The sequence below is a fragment of the Typopeltis vanoorti genome, chromosome 14 (genome assembly GCF_054136105.1).
Source record: "Typopeltis vanoorti isolate ZY-2024b chromosome 14, IOZ_Tvanoo_1.0, whole genome shotgun sequence".
NCBI lineage: Eukaryota > Metazoa > Arthropoda > Arachnida > Uropygi > Thelyphonidae > Typopeltis > Typopeltis vanoorti.
The window spans coordinates 6,308,948-6,334,884 of record NC_143562.1 but is presented as its reverse complement, the minus strand read 5'-3'; the positions used below and the strand labels follow the sequence as shown (position 1 = coordinate 6,334,884).

The following is a 25,937-nucleotide window of genomic DNA, read 5'->3' as shown; positions in this document are numbered from 1 at the left end:
ATTATTACAGATTCTTCTAAGATTACTTTTGTCTAATAGGAGGTATGGCAGTGTGTTACTGAAATTTTAAAAGGGATACATGGATACTGAAAGTTTGGGAAACACTGCCCAAGAAAATTTAAAAACATGCAAAACACTGTTAACACTGAATCAAAAAAATAATAAATAAATAAATAATACAGAAAATAACAAGCAAAACTTTAACCCCAAAAAGCAACCCTATTCCAAAAAAAAAAAAAAAAAATCTAATCCTCATCCACTTCACCAATATTCATTGTCTTAATTGTAATATGAATAACTATAGAATAACACATATGCCACCACAGTAAATAACTTTTTTATTATGTGAATATTTTGTCTTATATATCATAAGACATCATCAGTACAACTAACAAACAACATTGAATTCAAAAAATAGTTCACATGCTTAAATTGGGATCCCTCTACATGTACAGTCACGTGTTCATGGATTAAAAATTACTGAGCCAAAATTAAAATTACTTAAAATCTAGCAGATAAATTGTTATCCTCAATTGTATTCAATAATTTATCTGCTGTATTTTAGATGTCATTTCTGGGAAATTCCCATGCTGCTGCTATAAATAAATATTATTATTTTGGCTATTTAGCCTATTTTTGTTTAGGAGTACCCCTTTGTTTATAATGTCATTGGCTTTTTATTCAAATTTTAGGGCATTACTGATGTTTCATATGTACTGATATATGAAGATTATATAGGAAGAACAAACTAGATATACCTTTGTGGGATGTTGCTGGCTGTCTTCTTTTTCAGTTGGCATCCTGGCATATGGTGATATACACTCATTGTTGAAGGAAGGAAGTATGACTGAACGGAAGGTGGGGGGGTCAGGAAAGTGGGGTTTGAGAGATGTGGGAGAATTATTGGTGAGGCAAGAAGTATGTGAACTTTTTTGAAAAACCCGGGTTTTTTTTTAATATTTTTGAATTATTAAAGGTGGGCAGAGGATAAATTGGGATGGGAGTGAACATAGAAATTGTTTGGGGGAGGAGAAGGATATTATGGGATAAGATCAGGGTGGGAGAATGGGGGGTGTCAGCCATTTCAACAGTGCATCGTCTTTGGAATTCGTGGGGGAAGTGGAGGCTATGCTAATGCTGGCTTGGTGTTTCTGTCTTTGGGGTATCTGTGTTCTATTCTATTGGTCGGAGTTGTGACACTTAATTTTTATGTTATGGAGCTTCCAACTCTTGGAAATTACGTAGGGCCAGTGGACTAACCACCGTTCAAAAACAAGTAATAAAGAGATCAGTGTGGCTATCAGAACTTGGAGAGCATTATAAAACAATGAATGAATGAAACTGAAGGAGAAAGGGAAATGTTGAGTTTTTGTCACATTTTATGGGTATCGTTATACTATATTTTAATTTAAATAATTTTAATTTCAGCGCAGTAGTTTTTAATCCATGTAACTGTATATGTAGAGGGATTCCAATTTAAGCATGTGCACTACTGTTTTTTTAATTCGATTACTATTGTCATTCATTAGTTTTACTAATAATGTCTTATGATACATAAGACAAAATATTTACATAATAAAAAAAGTTATTTACTGTGGCATATGTGCTGTTCTATAGTTATGGATATCCCACAGGTTTCACTATATAAAAATGCAATATGAATGATTTACCTACTACCTACAGATATCTAAATCCAACCTGTTATTTTTAACAGAACCTTAATTAGCAGATCAACCTTAGTCTACCTCAACTTTCCACTGCACAGTTCCTTTTCCCACAAGGTTTGAACCTGTGCATTTGACAGATCTTGACATCATCTCTTTATGACCTACTGTTGACTCAACATTTCCCTTTCTCCTTCAGTTTCATTCATTCATTGTTTTATAATGCTCTCCAAGTTCTGATAGCCACACTGATCTCTTTATTACTTGTTTTTGAACGGTGGTTGTCTTTCTTTGGTGACTTCAGTGTTCACAGTTCGGACTTGCTTCCTTTATCCCTATACTGGAGAAGATGCAGACATTTACTGTTAGCAACAGTCTTTTGTACATTGTTCATCTGCTGACCAGAATACCTGATAATCCTCTCCACTGCCCAAAACATCCTTGATCTCTTCTTAACCATTTTCTTGATAAATATAATTTAGATGTCATGATACTTTTTTGTAACTTAGACCATAACATTTTCCAGGTTTCCTTCTGTCTCTCTAACCCAACTGCTATCAGTTTCATGTTCATTGATATTACAGACATCAACTGCAATGATATGCATATTTTTTATTTCTCCTTTCCTTAAAATGACTACTGTTCTTGCGCTTCTGACTCAGACACCAACTCCAGCATAATAATGGAAATAGTTCTTATTGAAATGAAATGAAGGCATTCATTCCTCATTCTACACAATACCTAATACCAATACTCCAAAAGGTGTGACAAAGCAGTCCAAGAAAAAAAAACATTCCACATATGAGTGCAATTTGAAATACCCACAGCATCTCTTACTCAGTCTACAGTGTAACATCTGCAAAAAAAAAGAAAAGAAAAAAAGATCAGTGGTAAATCCAAATCAGTCTGTTAGAACTGTCCAGAAAACTTGCCTCTTGCTCAAATAGAGTCTCGCCTTCTGCCCTCTTCTAAGGCCATTGGTCACAACTTCTGCTCATCTGTGTTTCCATCTCTTTTAACATCCACTTGGTATGCATGTAACATCACTCACCCAAAGATAGGCTGACTTCTTGTATCATTTGCTGGCCTGGTTGACCAAGTAGTTAGCGTATCTGCTCTCCAGCCAAAAGGCTGAGAATTCAAATCCCACCATGGGCATGGATGTTTGTGATTCTCTGAAAATACTAGTGGTGGTAGGCAGTAGATGGCATTGGTATAGATGATGTGGTTCACTGTAGTTGGTGGATTGTGAGTGGTGGTGGTGGTAGAGCGTTGTAGAGCACCTGCTCTACAACGCTCCAAGTCCAAGACTCATCAATGTTTGCTTGATGAGTCTTTGGACTCCTTGGAGGTGTTCACGTAATAATAATAAATTCTTTTCTTCTAACTCTTACATTGATGACCAAGACCTACCCCCACTTTACAAAGAGGGGGTAGGTCTTGTTGTCCTCTATTCTTCTGATGACTTTAAATTTTTTAGAAAATGACAACGTATACTAAAATATTAATTAAAAACCTTTAATCAATACCTTCCAATAAATCAGCAATGTTACATTGCCATCTTCTGGGAACATAAAACTATATGTGCATGTATGCACTTACAATGAGCAAATGAGCTAGGCTCGTTGTTAGTGCCTGCATGTAATATTTCAGCAATGTAACATTGCCGAAATATTGGAAGGTATTGATTAAAGTTTTTTTAATTAATATTTTAGTATACATACGGCGTCATTTCCTGAAAAATTTAAAGTCGTGTAACCAACGTATAAGTTTATCTACAAGAACTATTCTTCTGATGTCAGAAAAAACATGAGAAAAATCTCAAATGTAGATACCAACCAGTCTTTTGATCCTGATGATATTTCTTCTAGTTGTTCTTAAAATGTGTGTTCCTGAATTAATGCCCGTTTTTGTATTGTCTTTACAATCTTTTGTACTTATTGTGCATTTATTTTACCATATGGAAACGACAATATTCTATCCATACCAAAGAAAGTAAAAGCTAGCTATTAAACTATTGTTGTATTGCACTTACATCAGTCCATATAAAAAAATGATGGAAAAAGTCATTAATAGTCAACTAGTTAAATTCTTGACTATCTGGAAGCTTACCACTTAATCACTGACGACCAATTTCCTAGATTCTTCTGCCAATCTAAATCACCAGTAGATCTTTCAATGTTGCCCATCTTTGGACACAAGCAATGGAATTTGGTAAATTCCATTGTGTGGTTGTTCTAAACATTTCCAGGGTATTTATTTGACTGACACTTTTCCAAATGTGGTGGTAAGACACGTGGCTTGAAACACACCACTCAACTAGATTGTGGCAGAAACAATTCGAACTGTAAGTGAACAAGAACCAGTGTTCTGCCAAGGCTCATTCTGCAGGTTGGGTAAAAAAGAAAATTAATCAAAAGTGTTTCATAACTGATGCAGATTCCAAAAATTGTCTCTCAGACCTCTAGCAACGTCTATGTAGCACAATTATCTTTTCTCATTAAATTCTGTCTGAAGGAGCCTTCATAATATGGTCTGCCAGTCCTAGCTTGTTATACAAATGATTGGAAGTGTAGTTTTTTTATGTTCTTCAAGGCAACTGTTAATAGATCTATTAGTCTGCCCAAAGCATGCTAAGTTATAGGCATAAGGAATTTTATATGTTCGAGGATGTGCAAAAGAAGATCCTTTGGAGAACAATTAAAGGTTGCAAGCTGAACTTGTGGTTTGAAAATCACATGGAAGATTATATTCTTGAAGAACTTTATTATTATTATTACTATGATGGGTATCTCCATGGAGTCAGTAGACTCATCGCGGGAGAACCAAACTATCAAAACAATATCTATCGTACCTCTTCTTGAATTCATTTACAGATGAACTCACAAATGAGTCAGGCAATGCATTCCACCCACTCACCAACCTCCAAGCAAAAAATTTAGTTCTCACACCCTTGTTAACCATACTTTTCCTTAATTTCCAGGGATGACCTCTTGTTCTTCCATCACTGTCACACAGATGAAATATTTCCCCTGCATCAATCTTATAAAAACCTTTTAGTAATTTAAATGTTTCTATCATATCCCTTCTCCTCCACCTATCAACCAACCTCTGCAATCTACAATCTATCAATGTAGGGAGCATTTTTTACATCACTCACCAACTTAGTTACTCGCCTCTGAACCCTCTCCACAACCTCCTCACTTCCAAGGAATCCAGGTGACCAGACTTGAGCACAGTAATCCAAATGTAGAAGTATCAATGCCTTATAAAGGGGAATAATAACCTCTTTATCCCTGGATGTTGGTGTGTTCTTCAATAATCCTATGTGCAATCTTGGACACCTTAGCAATGTGACCTCTGAACTTCATCTTCCTATCCACCAACATCCCCAAGTTCCTAGCCTCATCAATCTCTTGGAGTACCATTCCATTAATGTGGTACACAGCTGGTAATCTTTTAATCCCAAAATACATAACTTTACACTTTTTCCACATTGAACTGACATCCATTACCTTTTGCCCATTCTACCAGCTTATTTAAATCATCCTGCAAACTCTCAACATCAGCTTGATTTTTTTATTACGCTACCCAACTTGGCATCATCAGCAAACAACTGAATATCTCCCTTCAAGCCATTTCCTATATCATTTATGTACAAATTAAACAATAACGACCCAAGCTTCAGCTATCTTTTCAGTTGTACCCTGGATAGAGAGAATGGGAATAGATTTGTTGTGATCTTTTGTGTTGGAGAGCATGTAATACTTTGTTTTATAGGAATTGTAAATTGGCTAAAAAGTGTTGTAACATAACAGAGTTCTGTGTTTGTGTCATTAGAACACATAGCCCTGTTTTGTGTAAATATTTTGAGGATGTGTGTGTGGTTGGGATGAAAGTAGTGTAACTTATGTAAGTACCTTCCTGTGTGTGTGGGATCGGTTCTCCTATGAACAAAAGGATAATAAACTATTTAGTAGTTGTGCAACTGTATGTCTAAGAAGGGAAGTTATTTGTTTTGTTTTCTTTTATGGTGAAATGTAAGTTTGGGTGTAGGCTTTTCAAATATGCATCTAATTCTAATATGTATAAATATATATCTAGGCCAGAGGTTCCCAAACTTTCTCAGTTCATAGCAGCCTTAGTGTATCAATAATTTTTTCACAACACTCAGACAGTTCTGTTTATTAAGAAGTTAGGTCCAAACTACTTACTGAGCATTTGTGTCCTAAGAACTTAGTAGTTTGAGAACCACTGGTCTAGGCCATAAGATCAAGTAGCTAATATATCTAATTAGCATAGTCAGACTTTGTTTGTGTTTAGTAGTATTAATTGCTTGGTTTTCTAGAAATGCCATATAGAAATTGGCTGGAAGGGAGAAGAGACAGAAAAGAACTCATTGCAGTCCCATCTAGCCAGTTGTACATTTTTCCTTTTCCGTGAAAAATAATCCGAATTATAGTGAATTTGTATAATTCAAATATGTTGGTGGGGAGGGGAATGTGGCTTAAGATCAAGGATCTTTGTTAGTGTGGTAGATTTGTAAGTAATGAAGTGATATCAAAACTGATCATGGAGTCTGAATTATTTAGGTTTATGGTTTTAAAGAACAGAATTTTTCTTTCCTTTCTTTTAGTGTTGCACGGTGATCAGCATTCATTTTGGCATGACCTCTACTGAAAAAAAGTTTTTTCACTAGAGGTCATGCCAGTACAATAACATGTGATCAATTCATTGTTTTTTTAACTTACGGTTTGTAATTTAACGCAGCTTGTCTTGTATATTTGTGTATGCTCCAGATGATGATCTTGATATGAAGATCGAAACATCAGGATAATAAAAAGAGTTATTTTAACACGGTTGTAGAATCCATAATTTCAAAAATGAACCGAATTTTTCTTAAAAGATTGATAGTTGCTTGTGGAGGGAACTGCTTGGCATGTTTGTAGGTGGGACTATATGTGCTATAAACTAGGTATTTGGTTTGTGAATTTTTGAGATCCCAGATACCTGGGATGATTTAACATGGTGGTTAAATTTTATTCTAGATGTCATCAAATGCCTCCCTGTTTTTAAACATTTAGCACTCTGCAAATATTACTGCAGAAAACATGAATAATTTCATAACAAGCATGCAGTTTGGAGGTGGACAAAATTAGAAGAAACTGTTGGTTGATTCAAGCAGGAAGATTTGATAAAATTTTCAAGGATAGAAATAGCTTAGCTTTATAGAAAATACATAGCTTAGCTTTACCTTTTTCTCATGGTGGATTCAAGTAGTCAAAAAGAAATCCTGGAAAAAATAAATCATTTTAGAAAAAGCTCCTGTAAATCAGCAGGTTTCTTGAGAAGAATATACATGGAGAAAAAATGTAAAGCTAAACTGTGTATTTTTTCTCAGGGCATCTGATGATTCACAGTTTACTTTGTACATGATTTCTTCTTTAACTTCTTGAATCCACCATGTAGTTCAAATTTTTCTATCCTTGCAAACAGCCTTCATGGCTAGATCAGTCAACAGCTTCTTCAGATTTTGCCACTAAGTTTCAAGATTTGCACTTGTTTTTAAATGTTGATGTTTATTTAAATAGCTAAACAGAAGTCATGGGAAGACTGGTAAAAATATAGAAGCAAATATCATGAGATTGCAAAGAATATTTTGGAAGTTTTTCAAAAGCTTAGAAATAAAAGAAAGAGTATTATAAAAGGAATCGGTAAAACTGAAGATAAAAATATTCTAGAATATTTTTATCTTGAATATCTACATTTTTTAGATAACTTGAGCAAAGAATGTTAAAGTAAATGTATAACTTTCTAAGTCCTACAAGTGCAACTCCTGTTTCAGGGTTATCTTGAATGGTTAGAAATGCAAAATCTTCCATAGAATTTATCAGAGAGTTGTATAAGGCACATCCATGTGTCTTGATACAGCATGTGCATTGCAGGAATCAACACTTTAATAAATATTTCCGATATTTCGGCAACGTCACATTGCCATCTTCAAAAGGAACTTACAAAAAAAAAAAAAAAAAAGGCATGTGCACGTAGGCACTACAACACAGTAACTGAGAATGAAGAGATGAAGCTATTGTTCTCCTAAAAGTCCTGATGGTGCCCTCTAGCGGGCTAAGTAGCTGTTCTTGGCCGTTGGGCTGAAGGTCTACTGATGTAAACCTCCCAAATTTGGGGCAGTTACATACAACCAAATTTGGACTTTATTTTTCTCAGATATCACTTCCACATGATGCACAGTGTATTCCTGCAAGATTTTGCAGCAGTTGGATCACTGGATGATGCTCTACAAAGCCTTAAACAGGGATACTTGAATTTCGATCATCATTAGACAGATGTAGATCTTTCATTTTCTCCTTAAAATCAAGATTGTTTTTGATATAAGAATTGGTATGCCCAGTTAGATTCTGAAGATGATGAGAGAGATGTTTGACAAGGTAGTAAGTTGGGGAGCTAATACAGTCCACTATTGGATGTAGCACTGGGTTGCCATCCTTATGTATTTTAGGAAGACCATAGAGATGAGGCAGATGAGCATGATGAATTCATAACTTCTCAACAGTGGTGGCATCCCACAAATGTACATTGTCTAAGGATTTGTTTAATTTATTGATTTGACTTTGTTGGATCCCTGCTGATCACACTATAGGTTGTATCTCTTAATAAGATATTAATTTTATGATCATACTTGTTGGTATTCACAACAACCACGATATTACCTTTGTTGACCTTAGTGATAACAAGATTGGTGTTCTAGCTTAGGGATTGAAGATCTTGTACTTCCGAAATGGATATATTTAAAGGAAGTGGTTTTGCTTTGTATAAAATCAGGGCAATTATTGCCATGATTTGTCAGTAAGGTATATGTCAAGAAGATAAGGCAGAATTTGAAACTTTAGACAAAACATTTAGTTCATCATTTGTTAGTGGTCAATTGGTTAATTTTATAACTTAGCTGTTATGGTTAGAATCAGTTATTGTTGAAATATTGTGACAGTTTCGTCTTTCCAGTATTTCAAACTTGCAAATTAATCTATGTTTTGCAGCTGCAAGATGAAGTGGAAGATGCTCTTGATTCAGTTTCTGTATATAATCCTTTGCCTCCATCACCAGTTGAAGAAGGGACACACAAAGGTATAATTTACATATATTAAGTTTATTCATTGTATTTTATGAATGCCTACCAAATAGCACCTAAAATAGCCTTAACAAATCACAGAGTGGATTCCATGCAATGCAAAAGTGTTCTAATAGGATGCTAGCCCATGCAGATTTGGTCCAATCCAGCAGTTGCCTTAGGCTGGACTGTGAAAGATCCCCATAGTAAATACTTTGTTCACATCATATCATCGATGCTTAATTGGATTGAAATTTGGTAACTGAGCAGGTGTAAATATATTAAAGTCATGCTCCTAGAACCGTTCTTAAATGATCTTGTGACATGGCTTATTATCCTTCTGGATACTATTGTTATCAAATAGATAAAGTGTGATCAAGAATAACTGTATTGGCTGGCAGAGATGGGTTATGGCTTCCCTTGATTGTCTTTTGGTATCATGTAATGTGTGCCACTCAATACTTCCCATATCATTGCACCATTACCTTGCACAATAGATCTGTTGATTCGGAATTACTATAATATGGAGATGCATATAAATTTTCCACTCCTATAAACGAATCAACAACCCACCCTCGTATTGGAATATCATTTTAGTGATATTTCAGTGATGAGGGAAAGGCAGTCTAACACAGGTTAGAATGCATGAAACCCTCTGCTGGATGTTCTCTGGTTGTTGGATCATTCTTATCGCACTTTAGACACTGTTGTGCATGAATATCTCAGCAGGGATAGTGGTTTCCATGGTACTTGATACTGACAATCACAAAGCTCTCAATTATTTAGATCATATTGTTGCTGGCTCATTATCATATGGGATTCGATATACAGATGATCAATTGCATAGACCACAGGAATAGTTTGCTATAGACTGGCATTGTGCCTATGATGCTCTGGTTGGGGACTTTTCAAAACTTCATTATAATCAGTGCATTTGTTTTAATGGTGTTTGCTATAGTGAGAATTGACTGTACATTATCTCTCACTACTTGCTTTATATGGCCATGGACACTTGGCACTGTCTTTGATGAATCACTGTTTCCCTAGATGATGAGGGAAAGGCATACTTGATAAAGCTGGCCACTCTTTTGTTTATGTATTTGCTGTAATTGTGCACTTATCACTCTGAGCAATGAAGTGTGGAATGTCTTATCAAAAATAGATGATCCTGATGTAATTTTTTATGCTAGATTCTAATCTTTTTTTCCAAATTAATTTTCCTATCAAGTGTGGTTTATAGATATAGGAATTACTTATTTTCATTAGTGACACATTATAGATTATATGGTTAATGTCAATGTGATTTATTATTATCAGACCTCCATGGAGTCAAGACTAATTGTTGGTGATCCCATTGTCACACACACACATTCATCAAACTGTACTTTAAATGCATTCACTGTATTTTCAGGTCTCTGTCATATCCTCTCTTCCTATTTGATAGACTCTGCAAATTGCATTTTCTCAACCTTTCTTCATACTCAACGTTCCACAGACTCATAGGAGGTCCCTCTGTCACACTCGCTCTTTCTCACTCATGTACGTGCACACATGCACAAGCAGTCTCATCAAACTGTGTCTTAAATATGTTCATTGAGCAATACCTGTGTGTTATTTATTCTGTATAAGTAACGCATAGACATGGTTAAAAAAATATTTAATTAAGATGGATTAATTATAGATATTTCGATTCATGTATCGTGGATCGTCATCAGTGTAAAACAGTTAGAAATCATTCTCTCGTTATATGTCTCACAACTGCATATAAGGAGAATTCCATTCTCCATATACCTTGATTGTTTAATTTTTTTGATTTCTAACTGTTTTACATTGACAATGATCCAAGATACATGAACTGAAATCTCTAATTAGCCCATCTTAATTAAATATTTTCATCTCCGTTTGTGTTACTTATACAAACTTATATGCACTCATGCCTCCTTATGCAGTTACTGTCAATGACCTCATTTTCCCCATCTATGAAAAAACCTCTTCTATGATAATTTGGTAATAACACCTTACCAACATATGTGTCTATCATATCTTCCTCACCTCTTTCTATCTGCTAGACTCTGCAAATTGCATTCCTCAACCTTTTTTCACATGCAACATTTCACAGTGGAATTATAATCTCTTTCTACACATTATTGCCAGAATCTAATGCTGTTGTGCTCTCCTCACAGTTTCAGTAATATGTTTCTCATCAATCATCCCACCCAGATCTCTTATTTCTTCCACCTCCTCCAAGATATCTCCACAAGTTATACTTGGATATACCTTGGAATTACATCTGTTTTGTGAAGTTTAAAGCTTTACACTTTGCATAATTAAACTGGTAACCCCACTTACTTGTTCAGTCACTTAACCTATTCAAGTCCTTGTAAATCGACATCTGTTCTACTCCTCATGGTTCCTGTGAATATTGTATCATCTACAAACAGATGCATATCTCTATTCAAATCTTTTCCAGTATCACTAATGTACCTATAAACATTCTGTTAGTAATTATTTTTCTATTTTTTTTTTATACAAGTCTTGAGTCCCTAATGATGTAAGTCCATTGACTTGGGGAAGCTAGTTGAGTTGTATTGTTTAGTTTAATAAAATATAATTCTCATTAAGAAACATGTGGGCTCTGTACCAGAAGTTAAATGAAGATTTACTAAACCACAGAAATATCAGACATCATTAGCATACAAATTAAACAGTGATTGTCCTAACACATGCCCTTATGGCACACCACTAGTGACTTAGCTCTTCTGGAATGTTGCTCTCCATACACAGCTTGTTGATACCTATCAGATAGCCAATCTGTTATTCATCTCATCCATTCCACTTGAATTATCAACTTGTCATGTGGCAATCTATCAGAGGCATTTGCAAAAACTAACAGTACAACTGTGTAAGAATCTCCTTTGTCCAGTGCTATTGTCATCTTATTGTAATAAGTACATAAATTAATAAACCATGTTATTTCTTCAGCAAACCCATATTGTCCAAAGAGAACAAAAATCAAAGAAGTTGGAAAACAGAAGTATCTTCTTCTTTTCCGCCATTTTCTGTCCACTGCTGGACGAAGTCCTCCTCCAGGTCTTTCCACCTTTCTCTGTTCTTGGCAATGGTTGACCAATTTTTCCCAACAAAATTTGACAGTTCATCACTCCACCTTCTTTTAGGACGTCCTTAGCCTCGTTTCCCTTCTTTTGGAATCCAGTTTGTTAGTATGGTGGTCCATTGGTCATCTTCTGTTCTGGATAAATGTCCAGCCCTGTAAATGAATTAATGTGCATAACTTACATGGAAATTAATCATGTATCGATATAAAATTTTCATTCATATTACATAGACATCTTTAGTATTGACATGGAACAGAATAACATATAAATGTAATAGAAAAAACTTCAAGAATGGACCACCACTAAAGCTTTAATAAAATAATAATGGTCAGTTAATGCCAGCTTGGCTTTAACTGAGTGGTTAGCGTATCTGCTCTCCAGCCAAACAGCTGTGGGTTCGAATCCCACCATGGGCATAGATGTTTGTGATTGTCATTGGAAATACTAGTGGTGGTGGTCGGCGGTAGATGGCATTGGTGTAGTTGTGGATTGAGTGGTGGTGACAAGTTGTAGAGCAGGTGCCCTCCCTCGATGAGTCCTTGGAATTCCTAGAGATGTCTAATAATAATAATTCCTAGGGTCAAAAAAAAACTATGAATAAGCAGCAGATTGGAGTATTATTTCCTATAAAGGAAATAGTACTTCTCCATAAGACTTGTTTTAGTTGAATTAAGGTGATTTAATAATGCTTCACAGATTTCTTTATAAAGTCATTCTGTAAGAAGTCCACTCCTATGTAAAAATTTTAGTGTTCTTCCAAAGTTTCTCATGTTTAGATGAAATAGCGTCATCTCCTGTAAAGAAAATTAGAAATTTAGTAGAAAGACACTCCCAATTCCTTAGTACTTTTTCATAACTTTCAAGCTCGTGTATGATTTAATTCCATAACTGTATTCATATCAAAGTACTGTAATTGTTCTAAAAATCGAGATGTAAAAGGAAGAATTCATCATAACATATTAATAATGAAATCACATTAATTTAAATGTCTTTAAATTTTTCGCTAAGTTTCATAGCCGTTGTCAATACAATTATAGGAAAACACAAAAAAGAAAAAATTTCATTTGAAAGCACATGATATTACATGCACTATTGGCTGCAGGAGAATAATTCCATCTTCATTAAATATTATTATTATTATTATTATTATTACCACGGGCTACTCCAGGAGTCCTTAGACTCATCGAGGGAGGCCCTAAACATTATGTTCACTCAGCTGTTCAACATTCTCACAGTATCTGTCATTACCTTGCCTTGAACTCGCTCACTGTCATAGCACCCACAACAGACTCTGGCAGCTTATTCCACTCATTTACCACTCTAAAAGTAAAGAGCCCAGCTCTAACACCCCTGCTAACCACGCTCTTGCCCAGCTTCCATGGGTGTCCCCTAGTTCTCCCACCACCAGTCCTGATCTCAAAAATATCATCTGAATTAATCCTATAGAATCCTTTTAGCAATTTGAATGTCTCAATCATGTCTCCCCTTTTCCGCCTATCAACTAGTTTCTGCAACCCACAAATCTTCAACCTGTTCTCATATGGTTCATTCCATAGACCTGCTATCATCTTAGTCACTCGCCTCTGGATCCTCTCAACCTCCTCCCCATCAAGAAGGAACCAAGGTGACCAAATCTGGGCACAGTAGTCGAGATGAGGTCTTATCAGGGCTCGGTACAGAGGTACAATAACTTGTTTTTCTCTGCTCGTTAAGGTATTTTTCAACAACCAAGCGAGTTGATGAGCTGATTTAGCTACTTTCGCAATGTGCCCACTAAACTTCATCTCCCTATCCACCAACACTCCCAAGTCCCTGGCCTCATCAATCTCTTGGAGTACAGTTCCACCAATGTGGTATACTGCTGCTAATCTTTTCACTCCGAAATGCATAACCTTACATTTTGTCACATTAAATTGACATCCATTCTCCTTAGTCCAGAACTCCAATCTATCTAAGTCATCTTGCAAGACTTTGACATCTTCTGCATTCACTATCGCCCTACCCAACTTTGCATCATCAGCGAACAAATGAACTGTCCCACTTAGACCCTTCCCTATATCGTTAATGAACAGATTAAACAGCAGTGGTCCAAGAACAGAACCCTGTGGCACACCACTAGTCACAGGCCGTTTTTTGGACTCTACTCCTGAATAAACTACTCTTTGATATCTCTCCATCAACCACCCAGCTATCCATCTCACCAACCCTATATCCATTCCCATATGTTGTAGTTTACGGATTAGAATTCCATGTGGTATCCTGTCAAACGCCTTTGCCAGGTCCAGCAGTATCACTGTAAACCCATTTCCCTTATCCAGTTCAGCCGTCACCTTGTTATAAAACTTGAGCAAGTTACTGAGGCATGATCTACCCTTCACAAAGCCATGCTGTCCTCTGTGCAGTGTCTCATTTTCATCAATCCATTTCTGTATTTTTCCCTTGACTACTTTCTCCAAGACCTTGACAACGACTCCTGATATGCTGATCGGTCGGTAATTTGCAACCATAGTCTTGGATCCTCCTTTATGCAGTGAAACTATTTTCCCCTCTTTCCACGCCTTCGGGACTAAGCCAGACCTGAGACTCAGATTAAACAACATGGTCAAGGGCACTGATAATTCATTAGCCGCTTCATGCAAGACCCGTGCCGGTATACCATCCAATCCCACAGATGTATTCACATTAAGGTTCTGTAATAGACTATTCACCTCCACTTCATTCATCACAATTCCCATATAAACTAATGGTTCCTTCATTTTTTCAACGTCACCACCTGGATGATATACTTTTGCAAAGTGCGCGCTCAGTAACTCCACTATATCGACTGGTTCAGTGAACTCTTTACCATCGTCATTCCTTAAAATCATTTTGCCATGTACAGTTTTTTTCTTGCTTGCAGCATATTGAAAGAACTGTTTGGGATTCTCTTTTGCTTGCATAGCTAGTTTCCTTTCATAATCGGCTTTTGCTGTTTTTACCACACTCGTTACCCTTCTGGCCTGTACTTTATACCGTTCGTGTGCCTGCAGGTCACCCCTTTCTTTAAATTCCCTCCATAGTTGTTTCTTTTTTTGCAGCTCAAGCTTAATGGTGTTATTCATCCATTTAACCCCTCCTTGTTTCACTATTCGGACCTTAGGTATACAATCAGCCAATACCTCCTGTAAATGCTCTTTGATCATTTCCCATGCTCTATCGACGTCCAGCCCTTGCAGTTGTACATGCCATGGCACTGATCCAAGCAATCTCCTAAGCTTGTCATACTTGCCAGCACGGTAATTCCACATATACCCTGTCTTAATCACAAATTTCACACCTTTAGCCACCTCCCAGGTCAAGACCTTATGATCACTCTCACCAATAGGTGGCAACATGGTCATATTCATTACAGTCAAATTCGCAGATACTATTACCAGGTCAAGCACTCTCACACCCCTAGTATTTTCAATTACACGCTGTTTCAGATAGTTATCCCTTAATAATTGAATAAAATCCATTTCCTTCCTCACATGTGTCCTCTCCTCCTTCCAATCAATGTTACCATAGTTGAAATCCCCCATAATAATTACCAAATTACCATAATAATTACATAATTACCTAATTAATGGATATAATTAGTTATAAATTATTTTAAAATACAAACAAAAAATTAATTACACATTAAGGAACACATGAATGGTGAGTATTAGTCAGTATAACTTCCCAAAATTGAGAACATTTAGGCAATCTTGTTTGTTCAGATTTGGGTTGCGAATATGTACTTCACAGCTTTCCTTATACAGTCTTTTCAGAAGAAAATAACTTTTGTGTAACATTTTGATTATGTTTGACTGAATCCTGTGTTTTGTAGATAATGCTTGGCTTGCTAAACTGGATTTGTTGGGTTCCTCAAATGAAATGTAGGGGTCAGGTCATAGTAGAAGCATTCACATCGCAACCCCTGTCAGCTTGTTTACAAGTAGCGAATTCTGCTGCCAGCGATCTACAGTACAGTTTTCTATAGGTTTCTACAGTTTTATAGTACTAGCATCCTCTTTATCAGAGACACAATGACTAAAACTCAACGACCCTTATGGGAACTGGCCCTGACAATCATCTGCACAATACAGAAGGCCTCTCCTCTGTAAAAGAAGATCTTATTGCAAAAGATGTGTAAAGAACAAAAATGTGATAATTTATGTCTACAGTAGACACACAAAGGACCTCAACAGCCAGATCTAAAATTGCTGGAATGAAGCTCATTAAAGAAATACCACATGAAAAATATCGAAGTGCTATTTTCTTCAGGAGATTCAGGTTACAGGATGCCTAACCACAAGCTAAAATAACATAGAAATCCTTAGAATAGATCTGGATAACATCAGTGTTTTCTCAGTATATAAACCACCTAGTATAACCTTTGCTTTTGAAATTTCCCAGTATTTGACACAAAGGAAACCTGCTATTATTATAGGCAACTTTAACAGTCATAACACACAGTGGGGTTATAGTGAAACAAATCAGGATGGAGAGTTAGTCGAACAGTGAGCTGAAAGTAATCAAATGAGTCTTATACATGATCCTAAACAGCCATTCATCATTTAACAGTGGAAAATGGAAAAGAGGATATAACCCAGACCTTCGATTTGTTAGTAATAGAATAGCTAATCTGTGCACTAAACAGGTATAGTTACACCAATCCCAAGTTCACAACATAGACGAATAATGCTGCAAGTTTTCCCACCAGTCTGACTTAAGGAGATCCCACTTAGAAGACACTTTAATTTTAAAAAAGCTAACTGGGAACAGTTCTCCAGAGAATTAAACATAAACTTCTCCAACATTTCACCCACGCCAGAAAATTATGGAAAGTTAATCAAAGCTATTAGACGGTCTGCTACCAGGCACATCCCAAGAGGTTCTAGAACATGTTATATTCCAGGTTTTACAGAACCGAAGTTAATTTAAATGCAAACCAAATTACAACTCAGCTATCTCTGAATGGTAAACCGAGTACCAAAGTTAAAATACCTAAAGATTACATTAAAAAAGTTAGGGATTCAGAACATAATCTCTTCGAAGAACCATTTACTAAAGAGGAACATTATTAGAAAATGCCCTAAAAGTCTTAAACCAGGAAAAGCTGCTGGTATAGATGATATCAGAAATGAGATACTAAGAAATCTGGGAGAAAAGGCAAAGGAGTGGTTCTTAGAATTTTTCAACTTTTGTTGGAAATTTGCTAAAATACCCAGCATATAGAGGCAAATGAAAATAAAATAATACCTATCCTGAAACCAAGTAAACCTGCTGAGGATCCAAAGAGCTACAGGCCTATAGCTCTCCTTTGCACAATGCTGAAGCTGCATGAGAAGTTAGTCTTGAACAGACTAAGCCCAGAAATAGAGAAAGTGCTGATAAAAGAACAGGCAGGATTTAGACCAGGAAGATCATGCACTGGACAAGTATTAATCTTAACACAGTTTATTGAGGATGGCTTTGATGGGAAGGGGATTAGCAACAAGAGCTGTATTTATAGATTTACAGCATGACAAAAAGCTATCGGTTAGTGGAGGTATTCAGATCGCTGCTATTCAGCAGGAGATTCTTTGTTGATTTTCAAGGAAAAAAGAGCATATGGCATATCCAGAAAAATGGTCTGCCTCAGGGAATTGTGCTCTCTCCCCCCCTCCTCTTCAATATATATACTAACAACCAACCTATAAACCCACACTCAAGAACCTTCTTATATGCAGATGACCAGACAATAGCTTATCAAGCAAAATCCTTTGATAACGTTGAGAAGCAGCTCACACAAGAACTAGAAACCTTTAGTTTACTATAAGGAAAACCAACTGAAACCAAATCCCAGTAAAACTCAGATGTGTCTTTTCCATCTCAATAATAGGGAGGCAAGGAGAGAGCTGAATATAGAATGGAATGGCGTGAAATTGGCCAATTATCGAAATCCAACTTACCTAGGTGTTACACTAGATAGGACCTTAAATTATAAGCAGCACATAGAGAGGATAGTAGCTAAAATTCAAACACATAATAATATCCTGCATATCCTGCACCGATTAACATCATATCAGTGGGGTGCAAGTCCACAAGCACTGCACACCTTTGCACTGGCACTTTATGCTAGTCCTGTTTGGGAAAGATCACATGTCAAAATTATTGACAAGGTTCTTAATGAAACGTGTCGGCACATTACTGGCTGCCTTAAGCCTACAAAAATTGACCATCTATATTCACTGTCTGATATTGCACCTCCTCATATCAGAACAGAGTGGATGTGAATAGAAACTATGACTAAATGATGAGTAGCATACTTTGTATGGACATGTTGCAATAAATAGGAGGCTAAACTCAAGGAAAAGTTTTATTCACTCAGTGGAACCGTTAGTTGATTCCATAAAAGACATAAGGTCAACAATGTGGCAATCTCCAGAGACTCTGAACTTAAACAAATCTCTTCCATCTGGCTTACATGTAGACTGGCAAAGATGGAGGACATTGAATAGACTTTGTTCCAGAATGGGCAGATCAAGCAGACTATGGCCAAATGGGGCTACACAGACAATGACAGCTGCTCATGTGGTGAAACACAAACACCATGGATCATCTTCTGCAATGCTGCCTAATAGACAATAATATATGTACCTGAGAAGATTTAATGCAGTGTAATGAAACAGCTTTAAAGTATAATGATCACTGGATGAGTGAAATTTGATATTTTATGTTTTTGTGTAATATTTTATGCAAGCATTTTTTCTCTTAATGTATGCTTTTAATCCATATTCTTTTAATGTCTATTTCTTTAAATATGCTTTTAATCATTTATATGTATGATCTTACATTTTCTGTAGTTCGCACATGAAATAAATAAAGTGATATGTATTCCTGATGTTCAAGACAAATTTGTTCAGAATGACTAGTTTGTCCATAATAACATAAGCCACAAGAGCAAGGAATTCTGTAAACTCCAGGATAAGAAAGAGGAGGATATTTGTCTTGAGGAGAGATAAGGATGGTGTTGAATTCCAGCTGGATGGAAAGAGACTTAAGTTCATGTTTTGAAAGTCCTTTAACATATGGAATGAAATACAAATTCTGATAATTCCTTCTTGAGGCAGATCAAAAAAACTGGCATAATCATTGATTATTTTATTGATAGTTTTTCCATGATATGCCCTAAGGGCATGTGTTATTACAATTGCTATTTAACTTGTAGGGTAATGATGTCTGATATTAGAGATAAAGGTAGTTCTGATAATAAACAGTTCTTTGTTTAGAAAAAAATTGTAAAACATATTTTATGATCTTTGTTGACTAAATATTCGATTACACCATATTTCTGACGAGGGTTAAAATTAATATATTTACCAGTATGAGTTGGTTTGCTATATGCTGAAAACTGTAGACCACTATTTGATTGACATAGAATGAGAACATCCAGAAAAGGAAGGCAATTGTTATCTTCTACTTCCATGGTAAATTTGATTCTTGGGTTTATTGAATTAATTTTTTCCAAGAAATTCATGATCAGACAAGGAGGAGTTTCATACAGTTAGTTAATTAAATGTTCCTTAATTTGTAATTAGGATATATTGGGAATAAGTGAACTTAGATGGACAGGAATGGGCCATTTTCAGTCAGGGGACTATATGGTGTATTACTCAGGACATGAGACAAGTCGAAAAAATGGAGTATCTTTCTTACTCGGGAAAAAGATGGCTAGGTATGTATTGGGTTATAATCCAGTGAGTGACAGAATCATTTCTCTCAGAGTGAGCGGACATCCAATGAATATGACCATCATTCAGGTTTATGCACCTACTACAGAGGCATCAGAAGAAGACATTGAAGAATTTTATGGCAAGTTACAAGAAGTGATAGATGCAGCACCAAAGCGAGATTTAGGGCTACTTATTGGAGATTGGAATGCAAAAGTGGGAGAGACTGAGGAACAAGGAATAACAGGTCGTTTTGGTTTAGGTATTCATAACACTGCAGGGAAGAGACTAGTTGAGTTTTGTGCAGAGAATTCTTTGTTTGTTGCTAACACCTGCTTTAAACAGCACAAAAGAAGATTTACACATGGATATCACCTGATGGACAACACAGAAATCAAATTGACTATATACTTGAACAAAGAAGATGGAGAAGTGCAATTCAGTCTGTCGAGACTTTTCCAGGTGCAGACTGTGGAACAGACCATCAGTTATTAGTGACTACGATACATGTGAAACTACGGAAACTGAAAACAACACAAATGTCTATCAAATATGATCTTGGAAACATACCAGCTAAATACAATATTAGCATACAGAACAGATTCAACACACTCAATTTGTGTGAAAGGGAACCAGATGAACTATGGGAAGAGATTAAAGATATAATTAAAACAGAAGCAAAGAAGAATATTCCAACATTTTCTAAGAAGAAGTCCAAATGGCTGTCAGAAGATGCCATCAAAACTGCTCAGGAAAGGAGGAAAATGAAGGCCACAGGAAATTTGCAGGAAGTACGGCATTTGAATGCAGAGTTTCAACGACAAGCCAGAAGAGACAAGGAAAAATACTTTAACCAGGAATGCCAACAAATAGAAGACCAAAACAAGAAAGGAAAAACAAGACCTTTTCAAAAAGATCAGAGAACTAACAGGGAAGTTTAGTGCCAAGGTGACAGTATTGAAAAGTAAACACAAAGGATATCTTACAGAAGCTGCAGACATCAGAGAAAGATGGAAAGATTATACAGAAGCCCTTTATAGAAAGGACTCCAAAATTACTGAGAAATTTGGAGAGCAGGATTATACACAGGAGCCAGTACCACTGGAGAGTGAAGTGAGGTGGGCACTGCAACAGCTATCCAGTAAGAAAGCACCAGGAGGAGATGGAATACCCATTGAGCTGCTCAAAGCCCTGGGAGAAGACGCAGTTAAAATTTTAAGTTCTATGTCAGCGAATCTGGATCACAACTACATGGCCTAGGGAATGGAAAAAATCAGTTTATATGCCTTTATTGAAGAAAGGTGATGCAAGAGAGTGTGAAAATTACAGAACTATAGCACTGATTTCTCATGCAAGTAAAGTCTTACTTAAGATCATTCAGAAAAGACTGGAACCATTCATGAAGAGAGAAATGCCAGATGAACAGGCGGGATTTCAAAAAGGCAGAGGAACAAGAGATCAAATCGCCAATGTGAGAGAAAGAGCACAAGAATGTCTACCTTTGTATCCTTGACTATAGCAAGTCTTTTGACTCTGTGGATCATGTGAAACTGTGGAATGTGTTAAGAACAATGGGATTACCAGAGCATTTCATTATCCTTCTGAGTAATCTTTATTATGAACAAGAAGCTACTGTCCGAACAGATCTTGGAGAAACTGGATATTTCACAATAGGTAAAGGGGTGTGACAAGGATGTATTTTATCTCCGTACCTGTTTAACTTGTACAATGAATACATTTTAAGAATGGCAGGACTGGAGGAGTCTCCAGTTGGAATTAAAATTGGTGGAAAAAATATTAATAATTTGAGGTATGCAGATGATACCACCTTGCTAGCAGAATGCAAAGAAGATTTGAAGGAAATTATTATGAAAGCTAAAGAAGAAAGTGCTCCATATGGTCTTAAACTTGACCTCAAAAAGACAAAAGTTATGGCAACATGTGAACTTAATGATTTTGAAGTAGATGGGGAGAAAATGGAAGCAGTTAACAATTTTGTGTTTCTAGGATCCCGAATTGATAAAGATGGTTATTGTACCGAAGTTACAAGAAGATTATTACTCAGAAAAAACCAATGACAAATTTAAGCAAGATCTTTAAAGATAAAAGATATTAGCCTCACAGCAAAAATCAGAATCGTGAAAGCATTGGTATTCCCTGTGGTGCTGTATGGATATGAAAGTTGGACCCTGAGAAAGAGTGAAAGAAGGAAGATAGATGCATTTGAATTATGGGTTTGAATTACTAAGAATACCAAATACTGCAAAGCAAACCAATAAATCAGTGATAGACAGAATAAAGCCAGATTGCTCCCTTGAAGCTATGATAATCAAGCAAAAATTGTCATACTTCGGACATATTATGCGACCAAATGACAGTCTGGAGGAGATGATGATGCTTACTAAAGTTGATGGAGGCAGGAGAAGAGGAAAATCAAGAATTAGATGGGTGGATGGAGGTTTGAAAGACACGGTCAGGGACAGATCGGAATGGAGAGTGTATGTTCATGGAGTCGGAAATGACTCGATGGATCATAACAACAACAAATTTGTAATTAATTTATTGTTTATATTTATTAACTATATTATTCTATTGTAATTTTTTTGGATATCTATTAATGCAAATAGAGCTGTTCTCCTCTGCAGCTGATAGTGCACATAATATCACATGCTTTCAATTGAATTGTTGTTTTTGTGTTTTCCTGTTACTGTATTGACAATGGCTATGAAACTAAGTCAAAAATTTTACATTTAAATTAACATAAGTGATTCTGTTATTAATATGTTATGATGAATGGATGTTCTGTAATATCCTATGTACCCTCAATTCATCTATCTCTATTTCCACATTAGTCCTTGCCTCTTTTGTTACTGCAATATTTTTACCTAGATGATATATCCTTGCAAATTGTTCACTTTGTAATTCAACTGTTTCAGCTGCTTCAGTTTCCTCCCTGCCATTAATTGGAATTCATCAAAATTATTCTTCCATAATCATTCTTCCTTTTACTTGCCACATACTGAAAGAACTCTTTGGAATTATCTTTGGCCTGCACTGTTAATTTTTGCCAAGAGAAACTAACAAATGCTAAAAAATCTCACCACCTTGTTTTGAATGCCCTTGGCATTAGTGTACATAAAACACAATAGCTCTCTAGGTCTACCACTATCCTTACACTTTATACTAACTATCCTATTGTGATTTGTTTCCAGCAGTACTAGCTTAGGTATTTTTTGTGTATTCTCACACTCACTCATTTCACTGGTATCTGTGAACTTACTCAACAGCCCCCTCCCCAGTAGTTTTGGTTTCCCTGATTTTGCGCCTCCAATTTCACTTCATTCAGGAACACTTTTTCCCAACTTCAAACACCAAATCCATTCAAGTATAAGTCATCCATCTTGTATAAGTTCTTTTGTCTGTCGGACTCATTCCACACATCCAAAAACCCCACCTCATTCCTCCTGCATAACCTATGCATTGACTCATTCATTATCATTGCCCTCTTTCTCAACTCTGTTATACCATGGCAACATACTCGCTATTTTAACTCTCTCTCTCTCACTCACTCCTCTAAAGAGCAAGAGACTTAAATCTGCTACTTTCAGTAACTCTTTCATGTCCTCCCTCATGTCTTTTGTCTCTTTTATTTTTATATCATTCATTCTTGCCAAAACAACCAAGTCTTTCACTTTGCCCTTCTGTGCAGGGAAAATTCTACAAACAAATAGAGGGGACAGCCATGGGTTTACCACTCTCCCCACCTTTGGCCAATTTCTTTATGGAGACCTTTGAAAAAAAAAAGCCTCAGCCTCTGCCCCACAAAAACCAACCATATGGCTTCGCTAAGTTGATGAGTTGTTCGCTATTTGACCACATGGCAGTCAAATTCTTAACACACTTAAACAACCAACACCCCAGAATCAAGTTCACCCTGGAAAAAGAGGAAAACAACAACCTCCCTTTCCTAGACACACTAGTCACCTGCCAGCCTGATGGAACCTTGGTTTTCTCAGTTTATAGAAAACCCACCCATACAGGCAGGTACATTCACCAACAGTCCCCCTCCCTCACAACAATATGGAGTGGTGAAAACACTATACAACAGGGCTAAACATGGCCCTAAACACTGAACTAAATCACATCCTCAACACTTCCTCAGCCAATGGCTACCCCCCCCCCCAAAAAAATAGTGAAACCTACAAACCAGCCCTCCCCCTCCCCACCTCCACAACAAGGATTACTCTGAATCCATCATCATTCGAGGCACCTCGGAAAAAATTACCAGAATCTTAAAAAAACATGACTTGACCTCCTGCTACATACCATACAGAAAATTGGCATCCCTTATCTGCTCCACTAAAGACCAACCACTTCCCCTAGACCTACCTGGTGTATACCAGGTCCCTTGCAGCTATAAACTGTCTTACTTTGGCCAAACAGGCAGGACAGCGAATATCAGAATTTCGGAACACACGAGGACTACATTCGTTTTCATAAGTATAGCCATTCTGGTCTTGCAGATGATGCTCTGGATACACGCCACAGAATACGGTGGAAGAAAGCTACAGTAATACACCATAGCAAATACAAATTCGAAAGACTATGGAATCAACCTCAGCCCTAAAAAAAAACTCTCAAAACCGCAACAAATTTGGTTGTGTGAGACTCCCAAATTTGGGAGGCTTACATCAGCAGATCTTCAGCCCAACAGCCAAGAACACTTACTTAACCAGCTAGAGGGCACCATCAGGACTTTTAGGAGAACAATAGCTTCATTTTCAGTTACTGTGTTGTAGTGCCTACGTGCATGTGCCTTTTTTTAATAAGTTCCTTTTGAAGATGGCTACGTGACATTGCCGAAATATCGGAAATATTTATTAAAGTGTAATTTAATTTATATTCGTATCTACGTTGTCAATTCCTTAAGTGATTATTATTATTGTTCCGGGCAACTCCAAGGAGTCGACAGACTCATCGAGGGAGGCCCTAACATCATGTCAAGAACAACTATTCGACATTCACACAGTATCTATCATACCTTGCCTTGAACTCATTCACGGTCGTAGCACCCACAACAGACTCTGGAAGCTTATTCCACTCATTCACTACTCTCCAAGTAAAAAACCTAGCTCTAATAGAAACCCTTTAGTAATTTGAATGTCTCATCATATCACCCCTCCTTCGCCTATCGACCAATTTCTGCAACCCACAAATCTTCAACCTATTCTCATAAAGTTCATTCCACAGACCTGCTATCATCTTGGTCACTCGTCTCTGGATCCTCTCCACTTCCTCCCCATCACGAAGAAACCCTGGTGCCCATAACTGGGCACAGTAGTTCAGATGGGGTCTTATCAAGGCTCGATATAGAGGAACAACAACTTGTTTGTCTCTGCATGTTAAAGTATTTTTCAGAAGCCAAGTGATTTGGTGAGCTGTTTTAGTCACTTTTGCAATGTGCCCCCCTAAACTTCAATTCCCTATCCACCAACACTCCCAAATCCCTGGCCTCATTAATCTCCTGGAGTACGGTTCCACCAATGCGATATACTGCTGCTATTCTTTTCACCCCAAAGTGCATAACCTTACACTTTGGCACATTAAATTGACATCCATTTTTCCTAGCCCAGTCCTCCAAACTATCCAAATCATCCTGTAAAATTTTGACATCCTGTGCACTCATAATTGCTCTACCCAACTTTGCATCATCAGCAAACAAATGAACACTTCCTCTCAAATCCTTTCCTATATCATTGATGAACAAATTGAAAAGCAGTGGTCCAAGAACAGAGCCCCGTGGCACTCCACTAGTCACAAGCCGTCTTTTAGACTCCGCTCCTGAATAAACCACTCTCTGGTATCTCTCCTTCAACCACCCTCCTATCCATCTCACCAACCCTATATCTATCCCCATCTGCTCCAGTTTACTGATTAGGGTTCTATGTGGTATCCTATCAAAAGCCTTGGCAAGGTCCAGTAGTATTACTGTAAACCCATTACCCCTATCCAGTTCAGCCGTCACTGTGTTATAAAACATGAGCAAGTTACTGAGGCATGATCTACCCTTCACAAAACCATGTTGTCCCCCATACAATATCCCATTTTCATCTATCCAATCCTGTATTCTTTTCTTGACTAATTTCTTTAAGACCTTGATAATGATTCCTGATATGGTAATCGGTCGGTAATTTACAACAGCAGTCTTGGAACCACCTTTATGCAGTGGAACTATTTTCCCCTCTTTCCACCCGCTCGGGACTAACCCAGACCCGAGACTCAAATTAAACAAAATGGTCAAGGGTACTGA

The 25,937-nt window shown here is 36.8% G+C and overlaps 1 protein-coding gene across 3 annotated transcripts in view; it reads left to right on the top strand.

Moving 5' to 3' along the window:
* LOC150099141 (leucine-rich melanocyte differentiation-associated protein-like) overlaps positions 1 to 25,937 on the top strand; it is a 155,496-nt gene that overhangs the window by 120,749 nt on the left and 8,810 nt on the right. For all 3 annotated transcript variants that reach the window (XM_090403987.1, XM_090403988.1, XM_090403989.1), the window contains exon 6: positions 8,723 to 8,810. In XM_090403987.1, coding sequence (XP_090260113.1) covers positions 8,723 to 8,810 — 88 coding nt within the window. The remainder of the gene's footprint in view (positions 1 to 8,722; positions 8,811 to 25,937) is intronic.